Raw genomic sequence first — 20748 nt, forward strand, 5'->3', positions numbered from 1 at the left:
TTCTTTCTAGTGGTAGCGAACCAAAGTAGAAATTTTTAAAGCAAATGGATCTCTCATAAAACTTTTATCAGAACTTAAGAATCTAGCCATATGGCCTGCACTTTTATAAGTAATAGTGGACAAGTTACGCTAAAATTAATTTTTTTTAAATATTAAGACATTAATTTTGCTACCGTCTGAAAAGAAGATTTCTGAAACTACGGAAATTCCGTAGCAGTTGGAGGGTATGTATACTCACATCCTCACATTCCTTAAAACCGCCCCTCTTTTATATGTATTCCCAAACTGTAGTTCTGTAAATATTCATTAGTGTTTATTTTCTCATTGTACTTAAATTTTACCTTTTTTTCATGTACTTTTTTATCACTTGTAATTTTTTTATTATCTAATAATGGCAAAGTGCCATTTTTTTTCCTCTCGCGAACTCCATTTTGTTTCCTAAACTTTATTTTTGTCTTGTATGTTTCTTAGTCTAATTTCGGGATGAATGGGAAAAGGGCCGTAAGGCCTCAGACACCCAATTCCACTAGAACGAACGAACGAAATATGGGGACAGTTTAACCTCTTCGAGACGGGAGAGTCATATATGCATTCTCAGGGTGTCGATAATCAGGGTAATAAAAGATAAAAGTGGTAGATAAAAGTAGTGGTAAAAGCAGAGATGCCAACTTGCTCCGGACAGCAAATACATAATTTAAAGTGGTAGTTTATCAAATATGATTCTTGGTTTAATAAATTCAATTTAATAGATTTTTATCCACCACTATTTCTAAATAATTCGTTGGCTTATATAATTCCTCACTTTATAGTACTTAAGTCATGCAATACCTTTCATAAAGCAAGCAAAAATAGTCAAATATTTGAAAAACTTACTTTACAGTTATTACAGTTTTTTTAATTATTTTGTCGCGTCCGGAGCAGTTGGCATCTCTGTAAAAGTAGTGGTTTATAGCAGTTTATTTGTGGGCGGGGTAATAATAGTTTGCTTTATTTAATTCACCACTACTTAGTTTGAATTAAAAATTGTATAGTTACACTTTTAATACACCAGGATTGGATGTGTTAGATTTAAAGCGAAAGCAAAGATAAGTCAGCCAAATTAGCTATGTCCAAACTTAACCTCTTGGGGACGGGTGATTCAAAAAAGTATTCCTACAAAATCAGAATCAGGATGTAATTAAATAAAAAACGGTATTATTTCTAGTAAAGGTAAATTAAAGTATTTTTTGAATTGAAATTGTTTTAAGAATAGTAATTGATACAAGAAAGAAAAAACCCATTTAGTTTATAAAAATGCATTTTTTTTGGTGGTAAATATACGAGGGTTGTAAATCAAATAGTGGCAACTTAACCTTGAAACTCACAAAAGGGCGCGCATGCGTAAATAGGGTATGGGTGCGGTGAGGTAGCGCTGTTGTCGATGTGTAGAGTGCAAAAAACAGTCGATTTGCTTAGAAGGGTAGTTGTTGCTTGGCGTTAAAGTGAGGAGTTTCGTTTCCATCGCTCTAAAGCATGTTGTGAAAAGGCTTAATGACGAAAAAAGACGAGATGCTTGAATCCATCGTGCTACTGTCCTATATGGTAAAGCATTTGCTCCAAAGGCTTCCACTAATCCTCGATAGCATTCTGTTGCATTTTTGCCACGGGCAACCTCGATTATAAGCCACGACCGCTGATCACCTTTTGAAAACATGCTTTAGAGGGATGGAAACGAAACTCCTCACTTTAACGCCACACAACAACTACCCTTCTAAGCTAATCGACCTTTTTTTTTGCACTCTACACATCGACAACAGCCCCACCTCACAGCTCCCATATCTAATTTGCGCATGCCCGTCCTTCTGTGAATTTAAAGGTTAAGTTGCCACTATTTAATTTACAACCCTCGTATTTAACACGACCATATATTACTTATTGGCTTTTATTTTGCTTTATTTATAAAATAAATTTTATAAATACTACAAACTTAAAAAAGAATTATGTATTTTATAACTTTTATACGTTTTTTTAAACTAACAAATGGTTACCCAATTTTATTCAAACGCACTTCAAGAAAGCTGAAGTTATTAACAAATGGAAACCTAAATTAAAAGTGGTGGGAAGTATACTTCGTGGGGCCTACGAAAGGGTTAAATAGCATATTTATGGTCCGCCTTTAACATTTTAAGACTGAGTCGTGAAAATCCGATCATTAGAATCAAAAGTTATTCAGCGGGGTTCGTCTTTTTTTATTTTGCGCTCTTTAGGTTTGAATTACGATGGGGAACAAGTTTTTTGTTGCATTTATACAAATACTTGAGGTAACCTAATTCGGATGTGGGAATTTCAAAACTGAAATTATTGTTGCTCCGAAAACTACATTTCTCTTAAAAATATACTTATAGTTTAGTTTATGCTTTGTCTGAATGCACCAAGTTGAAAAGCAAAGCCTTCACACGGTTTCTTATAGGTAGATCGATCAGACCACCGTGAAGGTAAACCAGCTCACGAAATCTAACAAAAAGAAGAAAGTGGTAGAAAATATATGTCTAAAATTTGTTTAATTTATGTAGGGGAGAGTCGGGTAGCTCCGCCCAGCGGGTACCCCCGCCCAACGTCAATTTCATATGTATAGAATATTTTCTCAAGTCAATGTGCCATCGGACATTAATTGTTATATTAAAAAGAGATTATTTTCAAAGTTTCAAGTATTTATGCAGCTGTTAACATGGTAAACAATAGTTTTGAAAATATGTTGAATACAGTATTCATGAAGTTAAGAAAAATTGGTTGAATGTTTCGTTTAAACTTCATTTTAATACTTATAAAATAATTTTTTCTATACATACAGCATTTAATTTGCACGAAGAAAGGAGTTTATTTTTGAAAAATTGTTCGAGTAATTACAAATTTACAAAAAAATTGAATTTCGGGTAGCCCCGCTCACATGAATGTCAGGTATCACCGCCCAATTTTATTTCGTTGATAAATGTACGGTTGCAAAGATTATTATTTTATTGCTTCAAATTTGAATGTTATATGCATTTTTAACAACAAATATTGTTATTAAATGATTGTTATTAAATGATAGAATTCACTAAAAGTACATAAATATGTAATAAATAAAATAATTTTTTGATAAAAATGATAAATGAGGTTTATCTATTGTCAATACATTGGTCACTTTCATTTACTCCTGAAAAAACAGCCAAAAAACATAATTTTTGTAACTGGGCGGGGCTACCCGACGCATTTTGAAAAGAGCTGAAAAACATGTTTTTTTAAATTTCTATTTTTTTAAGTTAAACTATTCTTCTTTTGGTTTATTCTCTTTGCATTATTTAAATAGATGATAAAACAATAGAAACATACAAAAATATTGATTATTACTCAATATTATACAAAAATATAAGCAATACTCCTTAAGTGAGCGGGGCTACCCGACTCTCCCCTATATGATTGGTTTGTCTTATTTACTTGTCAATCACTACCGATTCAATTCTCAAATATATATGAGAAATTTCCCCCCAATTATTTTTAAAATAGGGGCCGAGCGGTATTGCTTGCCTAACGCTGTGAAAAGCGTGGAGGTAGCGGGTTCGAATCCTGCCGCTACCCTGGATGTATCTTCATACTGTATTTCTCTGTATTGCGCTATCTGTAATTCCATTTGACAAAGGTTTATAAGTCTAAAATTGAGCACACAAGCCTGCAAATGTATGCAAATTCAATGAACAATACTTTTAAAATAGAATTTGGGTATCAGCGCAGACTACTGATAAAAAACAGCGTAGAGGCTTTCTGCTGTAGAAGGTGATGAACGTATAGGTTTATACATACATGTAAACTTGCACATTCATGTAAACTTGTCTTCTCCTTTGAAAATATTACTTAAGACAAAAATATATGATCTTAACGTATCGCATTATAAACTGAAACGTATTATTGCTTTCTTTCTCCCACTCCCTACGTACCAGAGAAGTGGGGACACTTCGTATTCAATCAAAGAAATTTTAAAAAATCCTGGTCTAGAATATAAAATTAAATTGCTTAAAAACTGGGATCTATAAAGGGAAACCGATTGCAGATTTAAAATAAGTGGTCCGAAAACATGTAAGGTTCTTTCTAAAATCTCCTGCATAACAGAAAGCAAAAACTGTTCCCCAGTGTTTTTCTATGCGATGGTGGTCAAAATCAGTTTTTTACTAAATCAAATGCTAGAACTTAAATTTTGTTCCCTCTGAAAAACATATCTATTAAAAGCAGAACAAGTTCACATTTCAATGTAGTAAGAATTTTAAAAAAATAATAATAAAAATTTATTTATTTAAAAAAATTAAAGTTAGTAAAGGAAAACTTTTTATTACCACTATTTAATTACAAAATTACAAATTAAGTTTATAACAATCGTAATTGTTATCAAATTATGGCTTAAGTATATTCCTTTAAAAAAAATGCTGTCTAACGGCATGTTTCGAAGAAAAATAGACTTTAATTAGTAAGAAGTCAGGCTTTTAAGTTAGGTTGAAATTATAATACTGATCAGTCAATAAAGTATAGATATCTGGTGGGGTGTTTAACTTTTCTTGTGCAGTTAAGAAGTTTAGCTCAAATTTTGTATTTTATCATGCAGAATTATATATATTATAGTGATGTAAAAAAATTTTACACTTTGCAATTCAAAACTTTTTCGACTATTATTTAATAAAATAATAAATATTTACTAAATTTATGTTCTGCAAGGAATTATTTTTTGATAAACGAATTTTATAATTGTGTGTAGAAAGTTTTCAATTCATTTAAAAAGTTCTCGAGATATGGCGAAATACGCAAAAAGTAAAATTAACATTAAGGGTCCAAAACTTTGGATCGCTATCCCGTTCAAGCTATGGGAACCATATTTCCCAGATTGCGGCTACTCTCTATATTTTGAGGGTCAGAAATTAATCGATAGAAAACTAGATAGTCTGAAATTAATCAAATCAAAATTTACGAAGATATAGTGTTTCTTAGAAATTGCTAATGGCTGTTTTCCATTTCATATTAAATGTTAATTAATATAAATAATTAAATATGCCATTACTATTTTTATGTAGCATCTATTACTTCTCTTACATTTTAAAAGAATAAGTTGTATCACATGTGCATATGTTTACATATATATGAATGGAATAGAAATCGAGTCACAGTCTCTAAGTTTAAAATTCACGAAGTTGCAGTCAGAGTCGGAGCTTTTAATTTTCAAATTTCAGGAGTCGAATTTAGAGACGGAGTCTTTGAGTCTTTAAAATTAAAATAATCAGAATCTTTAATGTTCAAATTTTAGGAGTCGGAGTTAGAGACGGAATAATAAAGTTTAAAATTCTAAGAATCGGTGTCGTTAAGCTTAAAATTCTAGGAGTCGGAGTCTACAAGTTTTTAATTCCAGGAGTCGGAATCGTAAGGTTAAAATTCCAGATGACTGAGTCATAGTTGGAGTCGGTCATTTTCCCTAAATTAGAGACGGAGTCTTTAAGTTTAAAATTCAAGGAGTCGGAATCTTCAAATTTAAAATAATCAGAATCTTTAATGTTCAAATTTTAGGAGTCAAAGTTAGAGACGGAATATTTAAGTTTAAAATTCTAAGAGTCGGTGTCTTTAAGCTTAAAATTCTAGGAGTCTACAAGTTTCAAATTCCAGGAGTCGAAATCTTAAGGTTAAAATTCCAGGTGTTCGAGTCATAGTTGGAGTCGGTCACTTTCCCTGAATTAGAGACGGAGTCTTTAAGTTTAAAATTCAAGGAGTCGGAATCTTTAAATTTAAAATAATCAGAATTTTTAATGTTCAAATTTTAGGAGTCGAAGACGGAATATTTAAGTTTAAAATTCCAAGAGTCGGTGTCTTTAAGCTTAAAATTCTAGGAGTCGGAGTCTACAAGTTTTAAATTCCAGGAGTCGGAATGTTAAGATTAAAATTCCAGATGACTGAGTCATAGTTGGAGTCGGTCATTTTCCCTATCAATTGCCAAAGCCTTGATTAAGAGTGAGAAACTAGATATAAAAATAAAATTAAAACTCTAGATGGTGCTACCTTCACATATCAAAACATATTTTTCAAAATGTATTGATGCGAATATAGTTACAAATGCAAGAAGAAAAAATTTCTCCGTCGTTTTATTTATTGCAAAAAAACAAACAACGTATAGATCAGACTCATTTTGAATATCATTTAATCTCAAGTGACGATGCATTAACTTTTTTTTGTTCTTTTTTGAAAGAAGAAACAATCTTCAGTGTTTTGTTTGAAGTCAGTTTTCGGTTACAGTGAGTAAATAATGGCTTAATTAAGACGTCAACTGCTTACATGAATATAAATAAGTTTTTTAAATGCAAAGTGAAAATTGCCCTTTTCTAACGTCTCCATATTCCGCTTTTTTTTTCAGCCTTTGATTTTTTTTTTCTCCTCCTTATTTCCAAAGGAAAAGAAGATTTTTAATTTTTTTTATAAGAATAACATTATTTTGAAAAGTTTGAGAAAGGTATTTAATATGTTTTATGCTTACTGGTAAATCCGTTATGGAATTTATAACGGGTGTTTTATGTCAATAAGATAGCGAAAGTGGTTGCAAACAATATTGTTATCAAATTAAATATACGAGTACTATTCCGCTTGGAACGATACTTCTATTGTTCAATACATGGAATGCAAATTTTCGGAGGGGAAAAAAAGTAGCAACTGAGGTCAAAAACTTAGTGATTCATATGGACCGGGATTGCCCAGTTGGCAGGGCGCTGGACTCGCGTTCGTGAGAACGGGAGTTCGAATCCAGCTAGTCGAAGATTCCTCCGTGTAGTAATAGGTGACTGGTGCATGTTAAATATGTCCGGTCACAAAGTCCTCCATGCTCCCATAACAAATTATACCTCTGAGGGTACTGAATTAAAGAATAATCGTTCTCTGGTTCAGGTCAAAATTACGTTTTGTGGATGAATGAATGGATGTATGAATGGGTCTGCCCTATGAACGAGTGAGACGTATGATGCGGCAGGTGTTGTATTCTTGAAGATAGATGGCACCACTGGAAAACAAGAACAATCGCACCCCTTGCCTTATTGGTTTCCGGCAACAACAACATATCATTAACTACCATAATATCATCTCCTGTGTTTTACTATACAATATAGTTTTTTTAAATTAATTTTTGTAAAGATTAAAGGCGAGAAAAAATGTAAGAAGTAGTTTACTCAGTTAATTTTTTTTAAATTTGATCTGTTTAATTATTCAATCTTAACTACCACCATGAATTAATGCAAATTATTTACGTGTAAAACGATAACCTTTACTCTTACAAAGACGTCAACTTGCTCCGGACAGCAGATAAATATTTGCAAGTGGTAGACTTTTAATATATGATTCTTGGTTTAGCAAATTCGATTTATAGGGTTTTTACTCACCATATCTTTTAAATAATTCAAAGGCTTATGCCAGTGTTTCCCAAACTTATGACTTTTGTGTACCCTTTCTAAATTTTTTGCAACTCTGTGTACCACTAATAAAAAAATTTTTGTATTTTTTACTATAATAAAAAATTACTCAAAAGTTAAAAATCGCGATTGGCTGTTGACACCACTAATTATTAACTGCCAACTCTGCAAAAAATAGCCAATAATCGTGAATTTTCATGGCTAGCTTTGCTTTTAACACGTTCACGCCGGGGTGACCCACCGGTGGGTCACGCTAGATTTTCTCATCTTGGCGGCGCACCGGAGTAAAAACTGGTAACAAATAAATTTCATTTTTTAGTTTTTTTCCGGGAATAATAAAAATCCATAACTACCAATTGTTTTTAACGGATGCAATTTTTATATTGAATTTCTTCTTCGCCGTGATAAATTTCCTTAAAGTGAATTGTTATTGTTGAGAATAGATTAACTCCTCCCGAATATTATCTAATATTGAAATAGTTCTTCTACCAGTATTTTCTCTTTTCCGTCCCGCTTTCAAACGCAACACCCGGCGTGAACGTGCTAATAGACTTTTGATTCTTATATGTCACCACTTTTAACAGTTTTAGTCGCCCGTTCCTGTTTAATAAAATGTTTCTTTTTTTTAAAACTTAGATCCCTGAAATTGTTATTGTTACAAATAAACTTATACCTTCCGAAAGTTATCTATTACTGAAGTAATTTAACGACCAGTATTTTCTATTTTCCGTCTCGCTACCAGGCCTGGCCCTATTAGACCTCTATGATTTTAAATCGGAAATTCAATCCGCAATTTACCACTCATTTCTCTTCACGTCCATCTTACATCCCTTCATTTGGGTTAAGAATCATAAAAATTTTAAATGATTTTAATATTTTCAATTTCGCAGCTTTTACTAATATAGAGACTATCCCACCTTGGGTTAATCTCTCGATGTGTGTCTTAGATATTTTTGGAAATTTCAAGAAATCTGACACCAACTCTAGTGTTTTTAGCCAAAAATTTTATGAACATCGTAATAATTATAATGATTTTAAACCAATTTTTACTGATGGTTCAAAACATGATAACCATGTTGGTTGTGGTGTGGTTATTGAAAATTTTACTATATCTGAACAATTGCACCAAGACGCATCAATTTTCACTGCAGAATGCTACGCTATTTTACTAGCTCTAAATTTTATCTCTGACCAAACTTACCGCAAGTGGATAATTTATACTGACTCTCGCAGTTTTATATCAAGTGCTCCTCACACCGGGCGAAACCCCATGATATGTAAAATCCAAAGTTGTTTTACAGAATTGTGTGGTGAAGGTTTCCATATCTACTTTTGTTGGATACCATCACATGTTGGCATAAGGGGGTGTTCGATCTAAAATGAATTCCTGTTTTCAATATGAATTGTGGAAAATATTCCACTTACCTTTAGACCGCCAATTTGATTATTCATAAACCTTTATTGGTTTTAATTATAAATAGATGAAGATGAATTTACATGAAATGGTAAATGATGATTATAAAGTGATGAAAACATTCAGTTAGGTATTAGCGCTGCATGGCGCGTCTCTAGTTACATTACATCTACTTCTACTGTTTTTAAGTTTTTGAAAAAATAAAAAGTTATTACTTCTGTTGCGCCAGTGGCGCCATCTGGGGATAGTTTTCTGGTATGAGGGGGATGAGGGCTCGTTACATCCTCCCACCTTGAGTTTTGGACGACAAATGTCATAACGAAACTCAATTAGTCAATTCAAGTCTATAAAGTTTTCGACAGGGTCGTAAGTATGATCCATGCCGAGTTTTTACGCGCACCACTTTTGTTTTTCCATCTTTGCCGGGGTAAAGAGAACGATTTCTCCTACGAGAACGATTTCTCCTTCTTTAACTTGAGAGTCTTTCTTTTTACGGGCAAAATCCTTAAGTTGTCCTAAGTATTCAATTCGGAAACTTTTTCTTAAGTCCTCTCGAATTTTTTGACGATAGGCAAATCGTTTTTTCATCCTGGTGGCATCAATTAAATCAATATCTGGTACTCCAGATTCTTTAAGTTCGTGCAAAAACATGGCAGGTGTTAATGGTATCAGGTCCTCTAGATCTTCTGAGATGTACGTAAGTGGTCTGGAATTTATGATGCTTTCAACATCACAAATGACTGTGTATAGCTCTTCATAGAGAAGGTTTGCTCTTCCAAGGACTTTCCGTAAAATTGATTTTAGCATTCCAATCATTCTTTCAAAAAATCCACCCCACCAGGGTGCAGAGGGAGGATTGAACTTCCAGTGAATCTTTTTCGAAGTAGCAAACTCTTTTAGTTTTTCGAAGTCTACTGATTTCAGATCTGCAGCCGCTCGAGTCAGATTTGTGCCGTTGTCAGAGAAAACCGTTGCGGGTCTTCCTCGTCGTGCTATAAACCTTCTAAATGCCAACAGAAAGCTATCCGAGGAAAGTGAAGTTACTAACTCAACATGAATGGCTCGGAAAACCGCACAGGTGAACAGCACGATCCAACTCTTGCTTCCATCCTTCAAAAAGAGTGGTCCGCACAAATCCACTCCAATGACCTCAAAAATCAATGCTTCTCGTACACGATCTTCTGGTAGAGGACCACTTAGCACTTCTGTAGGACGAGCGCTGAATCTTTTGCAAATGACACATTTTTTAATCACTCGTTGAACAGTTTTTCTGCATCTGAGGATCCAATATTGTTCTCTTAGAACTGACATTACAATTTGAGTTCCGGCATGATTTAGTTCTTTGTGTTTATCAAGTATAAGGCAGTGAGTGACATTATGGTCAGATGGCAGAACAATAGGATACTTAAATGTTCTCAAATCCTTCCTCATGGCTATTCTTGTTCTAACTCGTATAAGGCCTTCATCATGCGTTATAGTTTGTAATGAAGTATAGCAAGGCTTGGTTTCTTCTGCTAGGCATCTGTTCTGTACGTACTTCATAATAACCATTTCAGCGTCTTTCATTTCTTCAATAGTCAGCTGTTTTTCGAGGTTTCGTTCATCCGCAGCACTCTTGATGTTTCGATAGAATCTGTAAATCCAAGCAGTTACTCTTATCATTTTTCGATATGATGTTAAAGTATCATATAACAGAATTTGTCCTTTGAATAAATTTGTTGAAGTCACTACCGTTTTTCTTCTTTCAGCGTTGATAATGTCCAAATCTGGATCGCTAATATCTTTTGGCCAGAGCTGTGGTGGATCTTTCAGCCACATAGGGCCCTCCCACCATTTAGATTGCTTAAGATGCTCTGCAGAACATCCTCGTGAGGGAAGATCAGCTGGATTAAGAGTTCCGGGAACATAATTCCATTCTTCTGGCAAACTGAGAGATCTGATTTCTTGGACTCTGTTGTAAACAAAAGGGGCCCAATTTTCATTCCTTTTTATCCAAAAGAGGGCATTTACTGAATCTGACCAGAAAAATGTAGGAATATTTTCAAGTCTTAAGTCTGATTTAACTCCATGTGCCAGTCTAGCTCCAATTGTACAGGATAAAAGTTCAAGTCTGGGTATTGTGACGGGTTTTAGAGGAGCTACTCGAGATCGAGCTTGAATGAGCTGCCATGTCGAGTCTTCGTTTTGGCTTCTCAGGAATATGCATGTAGCATAAGCTATCTTGCTCGCATCACAAAAAATATGTAAACTTAATTTTCTCGAACCTTCAGGATTGTCCAAGAGACATCTCGGAATCGTTATATCTTTCAATTGACTTAGTTGTTTTTGCCATTTTTCAAACGTTTTTCTAATAGAAGATGGTAATTCTGCATCCCAAGTGCATTTTAGCTTCCAGCACTCCTGAAGCATGATCTTCGGTCTTAATGTTACTGTACACGTGTAACCAATTGGGTCGAATACTTTGTGAACTTCAGACAGGATTCTTCTTTTGGTTAAAGTCTCAGATGAATGCGATGTTTCCGTTAAGTCCAAAGTCAATGAATCAGTACTTAATTTCCAAATCAGTCCCAAAACAGGTACTTTTCTTTCTTCATTAGGGATGGCTACTTCTTGTGAATTTAGGATACTATGCTCCCACCCTCTTAGATCGAATTGAGCTCTCTTCAATATATACTGCGATTCAGTAATAAATTTGTGCAAATGTTCTCTATCTTCAAAACTGGTTAAGCAATTATCTACATAAAATGATTCTTCTAATTTAACTGCAGTTTCCAGCATTGATTCTGGCGCTTTCTTCAAATGGTACTGTAGAGTGGCTCCCAACAAATATGGACTGCAAGTCAAGCCAAACACCACTCTTCGATGTTGGTAAATTTTGATTTTCGAAAGGTGTCCATTTTCACACCATAGAAATCTTAGGAAAGGTCTATCAGCTTCACTCAGTTGGATCTGCAAGAAAGCTTTTCGAATATCTGCAATGACTCCAATCTTATTTAATCTAAATCTGTTGATCACTGAAGGAATGAGCTCCACAAGATTAGGTCCTTTTTCAAGACAATTGTTGATAGAGGGGAAATTTTTTATTTTTGTCGAACCATCAAAAACAGGTCTGATCTTGGTAGTAGAATTTTCTTTTATCACTGCTCGGTGGGGCAAAAAATGTTCATTGGTGGCTGTATCGTCTGGGTCAACCTCTTCGATAATTCCCTCTCGTAGCCATTCTTTAAATACCGCTTCATAATCTTCTAATATTTCTGATTTCTTTAAGGACTCAACGCAGTTCTTCAATCTTCTTTCAGCAACACTTCTATAATTAGGCAAAGTAGGGTGATTTAAGATCCATGGAAGGCTCACTTCATATCTCCCATCTTCAAGTACCTTAATGTTGCGATTAAAATGGTCTTCGGTAGCTTTTGCAATTTCTTCTCCTGATTCTTTTTCACCTGGGTCTAATATCCCTAACGTATCTAGTTTCCAGAGATCCGAAATTTTAGCCTGAGCCACATGAAGGGACAAAACTGTGTTGGTACTATTACTGTTTTCAGGATCACGAGTTTTACCCATAAGTGTCCACCCTAATCGCGTTTCGAATGCAACTAAACTTTCTGAAACTGATTTAATAATACCCGTGAAAAGTTTACCGCAAACGTCGGCTCCGATAAGTAAATCAATTTCTTTAGTTTCTGAATTCGACCCTTCCATGTTTTTATAATCGCAAAATTTAATTCCTAACTTATTCGCTTCTTTTATCCACGAGCCGTCTCTTATTTTAGGAATTTCTGTACAAATTTTTTCCTGATCATAAACTTCAAAGTTACAAAAATAATCCCGATTTAAATCGCTCAAAAAAATTCTGTATTTATTATGCTGATTAGTTCTTTGTAATCCACCGAAAAGACTATGATTTAAGTTTTCTTGCCCTATTGGTTTGTAACCAATTTTATTTATTGTTTCTTTTAAAAGATACGACTTTTGGGACCCCGTGTCTATCAATCCGCGTATAACTATTTCTTTTTTTCCGTTTATTAAGCGAATTGTTAACGTTTGCATTAATACTTCCGGATTACAAGTTTCATTCGATAAAACCGTACTTTCCACTTTACTATCTGTTTTCTTTTCCGGACACATAAATGTATAATGACGTCTAAAACAAATATCGCATTTTACAAAACTCCTGCATTTTTTAGCCGTATGGCCAAAGCGAAAACAAATAAAGCAACAACCGCTTCTCTTTAAAATATCCCTTTTCTCATTCATTTCTTTCATTTTAAATTCATTACAATCCCATAAATTATGTCTATCGTTACCGCAAGAAATACATTTATTTTTCTTATTACTCGATTCATTCAATAAACCTGACGCCGTTGATATGCGAATCTTATTTTGTTTATTCGAATTCTCGCCTCCACTGCTACGCTTTGAGGAGGGGAAGGGGGAACATTCTGAAACTCGTGTTATAGACGAACTCAAGGCCGTGGCTTTTTCTCGGCTAATTACTTCTGTTTTTAAAATATCGAGGATCTCTGATACTTTCCACTCATCATCATTGCTATATTTTTTGGTTATTTCTAACACTATATCTGAGGGAAGCAATTTAATAAGTATAGGACAAAGTAAAGCCCCGTAATTTTCCTGATTAATTCCCAAAGAATCTAAATTTCTTATTTCAGTTTGACAAGAATCAAAAAGTTTTCTTAATGAAAAAATATCTGTTGATTTTTCTACTGGGGTTAAACTCAATAATTTATTCAAATGAGAGTTAATTATCAACGTTTTCTTGCCAAAGCGTTCTTTTAATGTTTCAATTGCTGATACATAATTATTATTTGTTAAACTGAATCCTTTAATCGCATCTGAAGCCGATCCCACTAAATATGTTTTCAAGTAATTAAACTTTTCAACATTCGACAAACCAGTGTTTTTATCTATGGCAGATTCGAACTGATCGTAAAATCTTTGCCAGTCTGCAGGATCGCCAGAAAATTTCTCTATAGTTAAAAGAGGCAGTTTCACAAAAGAAGTTTCATTTATTCTTATATTAGTGTTTATCTTCGGTTCGGAAATGTTCGGATTTAACTCAGGAGACACTACCGAAGTCGACAGTTTTTCTATTTTTCTGTTTAATCTGCTTTTACTTCGTACAATATTTGTCAAATATTCATCACACTTTATAATTTCTGTATCGATTTCATTTACATCTGTAATATCCTGCTGAATTTCGAGATCAATTTCTTTCAATTGTTCTTGTTTTAATATTAATTCAGACATTAACTCATCCAATTCATCTATTGTAACCCTATCGTCTTGATAAATGTTTTCGATTTTGGTTAATAACTTAGTTGTTAATGACCTTATCGTAGTGCGCTTTTGTTTGGATTTCTCCATCTTAATTTATAAGCGAACTATTTATACACTTAAAGTCACTATTCTATGAAACTAAATTTCTAATCGAAAATAAACAAGAAATCTCTTAATGGCGGTCCCTGTTCGGGCGCCAGAAAATGTTCAATCTAAAATGAATTCCTGTTTTCAATATGAATTGTGGAAAATATTCCACTTACCTTTAGACCGCCAATTTGATTATTCATAAACCTTTATTGGTTTTAATTATAAATAGATGAAGATGAATTTACATGAAATGGTAAATGATGATTATAAAGTGATGAAAACATTCAGTTAGGTATTAGCGCTGCATGGCGCGTCTCTAGTTACATTACATCTACTTCTACTGTTTTTAAGTTTTTGAAAAAATAAAAAGTTATTACTTCTGTTGCGCCAGTGGCGCCATCTGGGGATAGTTTTCTGGTATGAGGGGGATGAGGGCTCGTTACAGGGGGAATGACCTTGCTGACATTACGGCTAAAACCACTCAAAACGTAAGCAATAACCTTATAACATCTCTTGATTTCAAACGCATATGTAAATCCACAATACAACAGGCTTGGAAAGAACATTGGTATAAACAAGCTAATAATAAACTGCACGAAATTTATCCTAATCTTGACAACTTTAAAACAATACATATTGATCGCAAAACCCAGGTTATTATCAATAGACTGCGCATTGGTCATTCTCGTTTTACTCACATGCATTTACTAAAATCTGAACCTGCACCTAGTTGTTCTCTATGTCATGTCGACATTACTATTAAACATATTTTAACAGACTGCGAACGATTCAAACATTTGAGGAACAAACTTTTTGGTAGCTTTTATCCTAATCTTCAATCTTTACTTGGTGACCCTATACATCACAACCTTTTAAAGTTCATCAAAACTATTGGACTATATTCTCTGCTTTAAAATAATACATTCTCTGCTTTAAATAATAAATCAGTAGTTTGACCTAGAGTCCGACTATTAACCTAGTGCCTGGCGCAGCATAGCCATTTCTGGCTCTTGTGCCAATAAAATCCAACTAACTAACTAACTAACTAACTAACTTAAATCGGAAATTCCAATAACTTTTACATTTTTCTAAGACCAATAGGAATCCTGTAAAGTTAAAGTATTGATTGGGGTGTTGTGGGATGAACTTAAAGAACCGAATGTGCAAAAAATAATTACAGTGAAACCCCGCTATAGTGAACACGGTTTATAGTGAACTTCCGGATACAGTGAACGAAATGTTGGGTCCCGTGCCTTGCTACACACGTATAATGTTATTTTTTGTGGATATAGTGAACCAAAAAAGTGAGGAAGTTGGATATAATGAACTTTTTTCTGTCTTCAACTGATTTTTTCCTCATTTTTTTGTAATAATTTTGAAATTTTTACTTTAAAATAAATACATATACCGATTTTTAAAACCATCTATAGAGGGGAATTTAGCGATAAGCTTCTTTTATCTCACTTTCCCATCCCTAAACAAACCAAGCAGATATTTCCAACCCTGGCAGATAATGCACCTGTAAGGTGTCAGTGGGATCAATATGCATTTTCTGTAAGGATTATGAGATTGCTCATCAACTAAAGATTACTAATTTTTTTTTCTTTTTTGTAAGCAAGACGAAGAGTAATGAAAAATAACACATTTTCGCTACTAAATAATATTTTTCAGTCATTTATTTAAATAATGTGTAATAAAAGGGAGGAGTTTGGGAACCATTAGTTAAATTGCCTGCGTAACGGATATAGTGAACTCCCGGTTATAGTGAACAGAAATTTCGGTCCCTTGAAGGCTCACTATATCGGGGTTTGACTGTATTATTGTTTCATTGTGCAAAAATTTGTACTTGTTAGAAAAAGGGTACTGAACTTTTTATGAACAAACACTTTTTTCAATTTGCGCATGTGTTTGTATTATTAGGGTATAAAAAGAACAATTGCTAATGTAAACAACAATGCGTTACATGGAGAGGAAAACCTCCCACGGTTAGCCTGACGGCAAGTGAACTCCAGGTTCTCTCTACCACTGAGGTGAACGTTCAATGAGGAAGGTGAACTCTCAATGTTTTAATAGTTCATCATTCAAACATTGAGAGTACTTACCCTACATATCTACTTACAATACATATCTACTTACCCTACTCTTTCTTGTTCTACTTTATCCAAATTCTCAGCTCTTTTGATTACGCCCATTATGACTTCCTGTTCTGCATCGCTCAGAGTTTCCGGTTTATTGAATGAATTGATAGAGTTCGTTTTCACAGACCATCCTGTCTTAAGCCTAATTAGGAAACAGATTTATTTAACCACATAGTATTTTCATTATGTTAAATCATTTTATCAGAAGAGAAAAATTAAATAGCAATGATGATAAGTCTAAAAATTTTTCCCAAATTAACTTTTTTTTTATATCCTGCCATAGGATAACAAGCCTTTCAGAAAATAGATCAATCGCTTGTTAAGAGATGGCGCCACACATTCTGTGGGTTTTGCCAAAATGGCGTCATAACGTCGTGATTATTCTTCAAACGTGATTATTAAAATTTAATTAAAACTCATAAATAATGATGTCGAGTTATTCGATTTCAAAGACTGCAACAATGAAATCTCAATGCTACTCTATTTCTTTCTTTTTAAAACATATGCTTTTCAAATTTTGACTTGGATTCTGAATTTCACAAAGATTTTCGAAGCTTTTTCGCCAAACAAAATTAAAAAAATAGCCACAGTGTACGCGCTTTACACCTGAAGTAAAGCTAAAATTTTAAACGGTATATGCAATCTCGTTGTATTATATGGGCTTTAGAATAGGCAAGTAACTTTAATATTTTAATTGTATTATACTTATTAAAATTCGCCAATTTGGCAACAATTTCTCATCTATATGGAAATTATCAGAATGAATATCATGTTCCCAATTTTCACACATTTTTATGAGCCCAGATCTGTAATCAGTATGTGTTAATTTTTCTTTTTTTTAAAATTTCATATTCAAGGGGACTTGGTTTGATTTTAAAAGTATTCATCTTTTTTTAAATTATTAAAATTTAATGAAATAATTATTAAAATTTAATAAAATAATTATTAAAATTTAATAAAATTTATTAAAATAAATGCATCGAGGCTAGAAAAAGAAGCAAAAACCCCTAGAGATTCTTCGAAGTCTTTACGACAGCCGTAAAAATTAAAATAAAAATTAATAAAACTGATAGTTTTATTTTCTTCCTTCTCTGACTATTTGAAAATTTACAATAAAATTAGTGCATATTTGTGTGTTATAATTTGTTATAATTGAGAACTTTAACTGTATATGTTGAATACATTTTAAAGGTGCAGTAACGCCCGGTGGAGCTGGCTGAAAATAAACTAAACTTGACCGAACGGTTATTGTTCATTGCAACAGTTACTCACATTAGTTTTCTTAGCTAATGTGAGTAACTGTTGCAAACTCACATTAGTTAAGAAAGTAGCAAATCATTCACAAAAAAACCATAATCTTTTGCGACTACAAAGCCTTTCGAAAAATAGTCTTAACCAATATAACATAACAAATCATACAACATATTATCTATAATCAAACAAATAAATGTAATCAATATAAATATACAAATAAAGAAATTAAAAATGAAGAATATAAATGACATTTTTAAACTCTTAACTTATTTGACAATCAATAAAATAATTCATGCTCATGCATTCTTTATAAACTTTCTTACTTTGCTCGAAGTGAAAGCTCTCGATCGTTTGGACAGACCCACTTATCTCGGGCCATTCCAAAATCTCCCATACTGCCACCCCTGGGCCTGAAAGATGAAGTACTGCTATCCAGTTTGAATCCTTAGGTGTCAGGACCTGCAACAAATACACAGTACATAATGATTTATTTTAATACAGATAATGCTTAGGGCTTAAATAAGTAAGCAAAAGTAAGTACAAAAGAAACAATGAAATATGAAAAAAAATTGATAAATATGACAACCAAATCTGACGTCTTCAGGGGGTACCAGCGCCGGAAGTCAAAAAGCAAAACCTTTTCTATCGAGAGAGCACGACAAAAGACCAAAATTGCTCTCTCTGTACTCCAAAGGCAGAGTTGAGTTGTTTGATTTTAGTTAAGAAAGGTGTAGAATATTTAAAATGTATATTATAAATGTATATGCATAAATGTATATGTATAAATGTATATGTATAAATGTATATGTATAAATGTATATGTATAAATGTATATGTATAAATGTATATTATGTATAAATGTATATGTATAAATGTATATTGTGTATAAATGTATATTATAAATGATATACATTTCATACAAACAATACGCATGATACAAACGATTGACTGTTATGAATAATTCATGGAAATATCAGGGTTAGATCTATGTTTTCAATATTTATTGTTAGACAAGGTATTTAAAATGTATGGTGATACTTTTCGTATATTCGATATTATTGTCAATAATTATCGTATTATATATTATATATTGATCGATCACATAATCCTTGTAAAATTTCTGTAACTTCAACTATTTTTTACTCGTGATACTTTTCGTAAATTCGATATTATTGATATAATTACGCATGATAATTATCGATATATCACAGAATGTGATACATCGATAGATCGCATAACTCTCATAAAATTTCTATAATTTCCAATATTATTTAAAAGGGATCTTTGTAGAGATAAATAATGAGTACGATATATTTAATAAATATTCACATCTCATATAAACGAATGACATGAATTATTCATAGAAATATCACGGTTAGATCCATGTTTTCAATACTTATTGTAAGACAAGACATTCAAAATGTATCATGATAATTTTTGTATATTCGATATTATTGTCAATAATTATCGTATATAGTATCGTATTCTGTGATAAATCGATAGATCATATAACTCTTGTAAAATTTCTATAATTTCCAATATTGTTTAAAAGGGATCTTTGTCGAGATAAATAATGAAATCTCCTCAAGTACGATATATTTAATAAATATTCACATCTCATATAAACGAATGACTGTTATGAATTATTCATAGAAATATCACGGTTAGATCCATGCTTTCAATACTTATTGTAAGACAAGACATTCAAAATGTATCGTGATAATTTTTGTATATTCGATATTATTGTCAATAATTATCGTATATAGTATCGTATTCTGTGATAAATCGATAGATCACATAACTCTTGTAAAAATTTCTATAATTTCCAATATTGTTTAAAAGGGATTTTTATCTAGATAAATAATGAAATCTCCTCTAGCACGATATCATTTATAAATATTCACATTTCATACCAAGGAATGACGGTTATGAATTATTCAGATAAATCTTTGAAAAACACGCAAGAAAAATGAATATTTGGAGTGATGGAAGGAAAAAGAATACCATTCAATTGAAGCATATTTGCAAGGAAGGGGGAGAGAGAATGTTTTTACAAAACGTCCGGCAGTTAGCGTGACATCCGGCTGCTTAAAGTGGCTCGGTTTATCCAGTTATGTGCCTGCAAGACAAGAATAAATAAATAGTTGTACATTTATAAATAGTGAATAAGAGATTCTGTGACTGTGAAATTTCTGAGTCTTTAAAGTATCTAAGATATAATAATAAATTTCTAATAAATTAATAAATAATAATAATAACAAATTTCTAATAAATTAATAAACAATAATAATAACAACAACTTTCTAATGAACTAATAAATTTCTAATAAGTTAATAAACAATAATAATAATAATAAATTTCTAATAAACTAATAAATAATAATAATAATAAATTTCTAATAAACTAATAAATAATAATAATAATAAATTTCTAATAAATTAATAAATAATAATAATAATAAAGTTCTAAAAAAAAACAATACCACGTTAATCGGAATTTTAAGAAGTATTCTATTTAGAGTCACTTTCACTCACTAATCTTCACATTTTCACAATATTTTTATAAACAGCACTCTATAAGAGTAAGAATACCAATAAAATAGTTTATTCCTAATTTACGTTGTTAATTACTGCGATTTAAACTCTTCAACTATATTTTACACTTCAATTTTAATTCTTTAAATAATTTTAATTCTTTTAAAGTTTTTATTATTCATTTTTATTACTTTTTCTTCCAATAAATGGTTTTGTTGATTAAATTTTCCAAATATTTTTGATAATGTGTTTTTTAATAGGTGGCAGCAATGAAATATAATTTGCTTCACATTTTTTCTACCAAATATATTTTTAAAAACTATTTTATACGATTTAAGCTATAAGCTCTGTTTTATATCTTTTCCTTCTTAACGAATTTTTGTTAACTGTGAGATTAGTATACCTATTTTTCAGGCATTTTAACTTTAATTCCACACCGGTAAGTTTATTTTATTTTTTTTTTTTTTATCTCAGCTTCGGAATATCTGAGTTCAATTTCAAAAGCATTTTTATTTTTTAGCAATATAGACGCATTATAAAAAGTAATTTCTTATAATTATTCTTTAATTATTAAATTA

At 32.2% G+C, this 20748-nt stretch overlaps 1 protein-coding gene across 2 annotated transcripts in view; it reads right to left on the bottom strand.

The window, feature by feature from the left end:
• LOC107443541 (rabphilin-3A) overlaps positions 1-20748 on the bottom strand; it is a 105939-nt gene that overhangs the window by 55524 nt on the left and 29667 nt on the right. For both annotated transcript variants that reach the window (XM_087164563.1, XM_087164562.1), the window contains exons 2-4: positions 19641-19755; positions 17960-18095; positions 16381-16524 (exon numbers count right to left, since the gene is read on the bottom strand). In XM_087164563.1, coding sequence (XP_087020689.1) covers positions 16381-16524; positions 17960-18030 — 215 coding nt within the window. In that variant the 5' untranslated portion in view covers positions 18031-18095; positions 19641-19755. The remainder of the gene's footprint in view (positions 1-16380; positions 16525-17959; positions 18096-19640; positions 19756-20748) is intronic.

This window comes from Parasteatoda tepidariorum, chromosome 5, assembly GCF_982258835.1.
Source record: "Parasteatoda tepidariorum strain Cologne lab strain chromosome 5, Ptep-v5.0, whole genome shotgun sequence".
Lineage (NCBI taxonomy): Eukaryota > Metazoa > Arthropoda > Arachnida > Araneae > Theridiidae > Parasteatoda > Parasteatoda tepidariorum.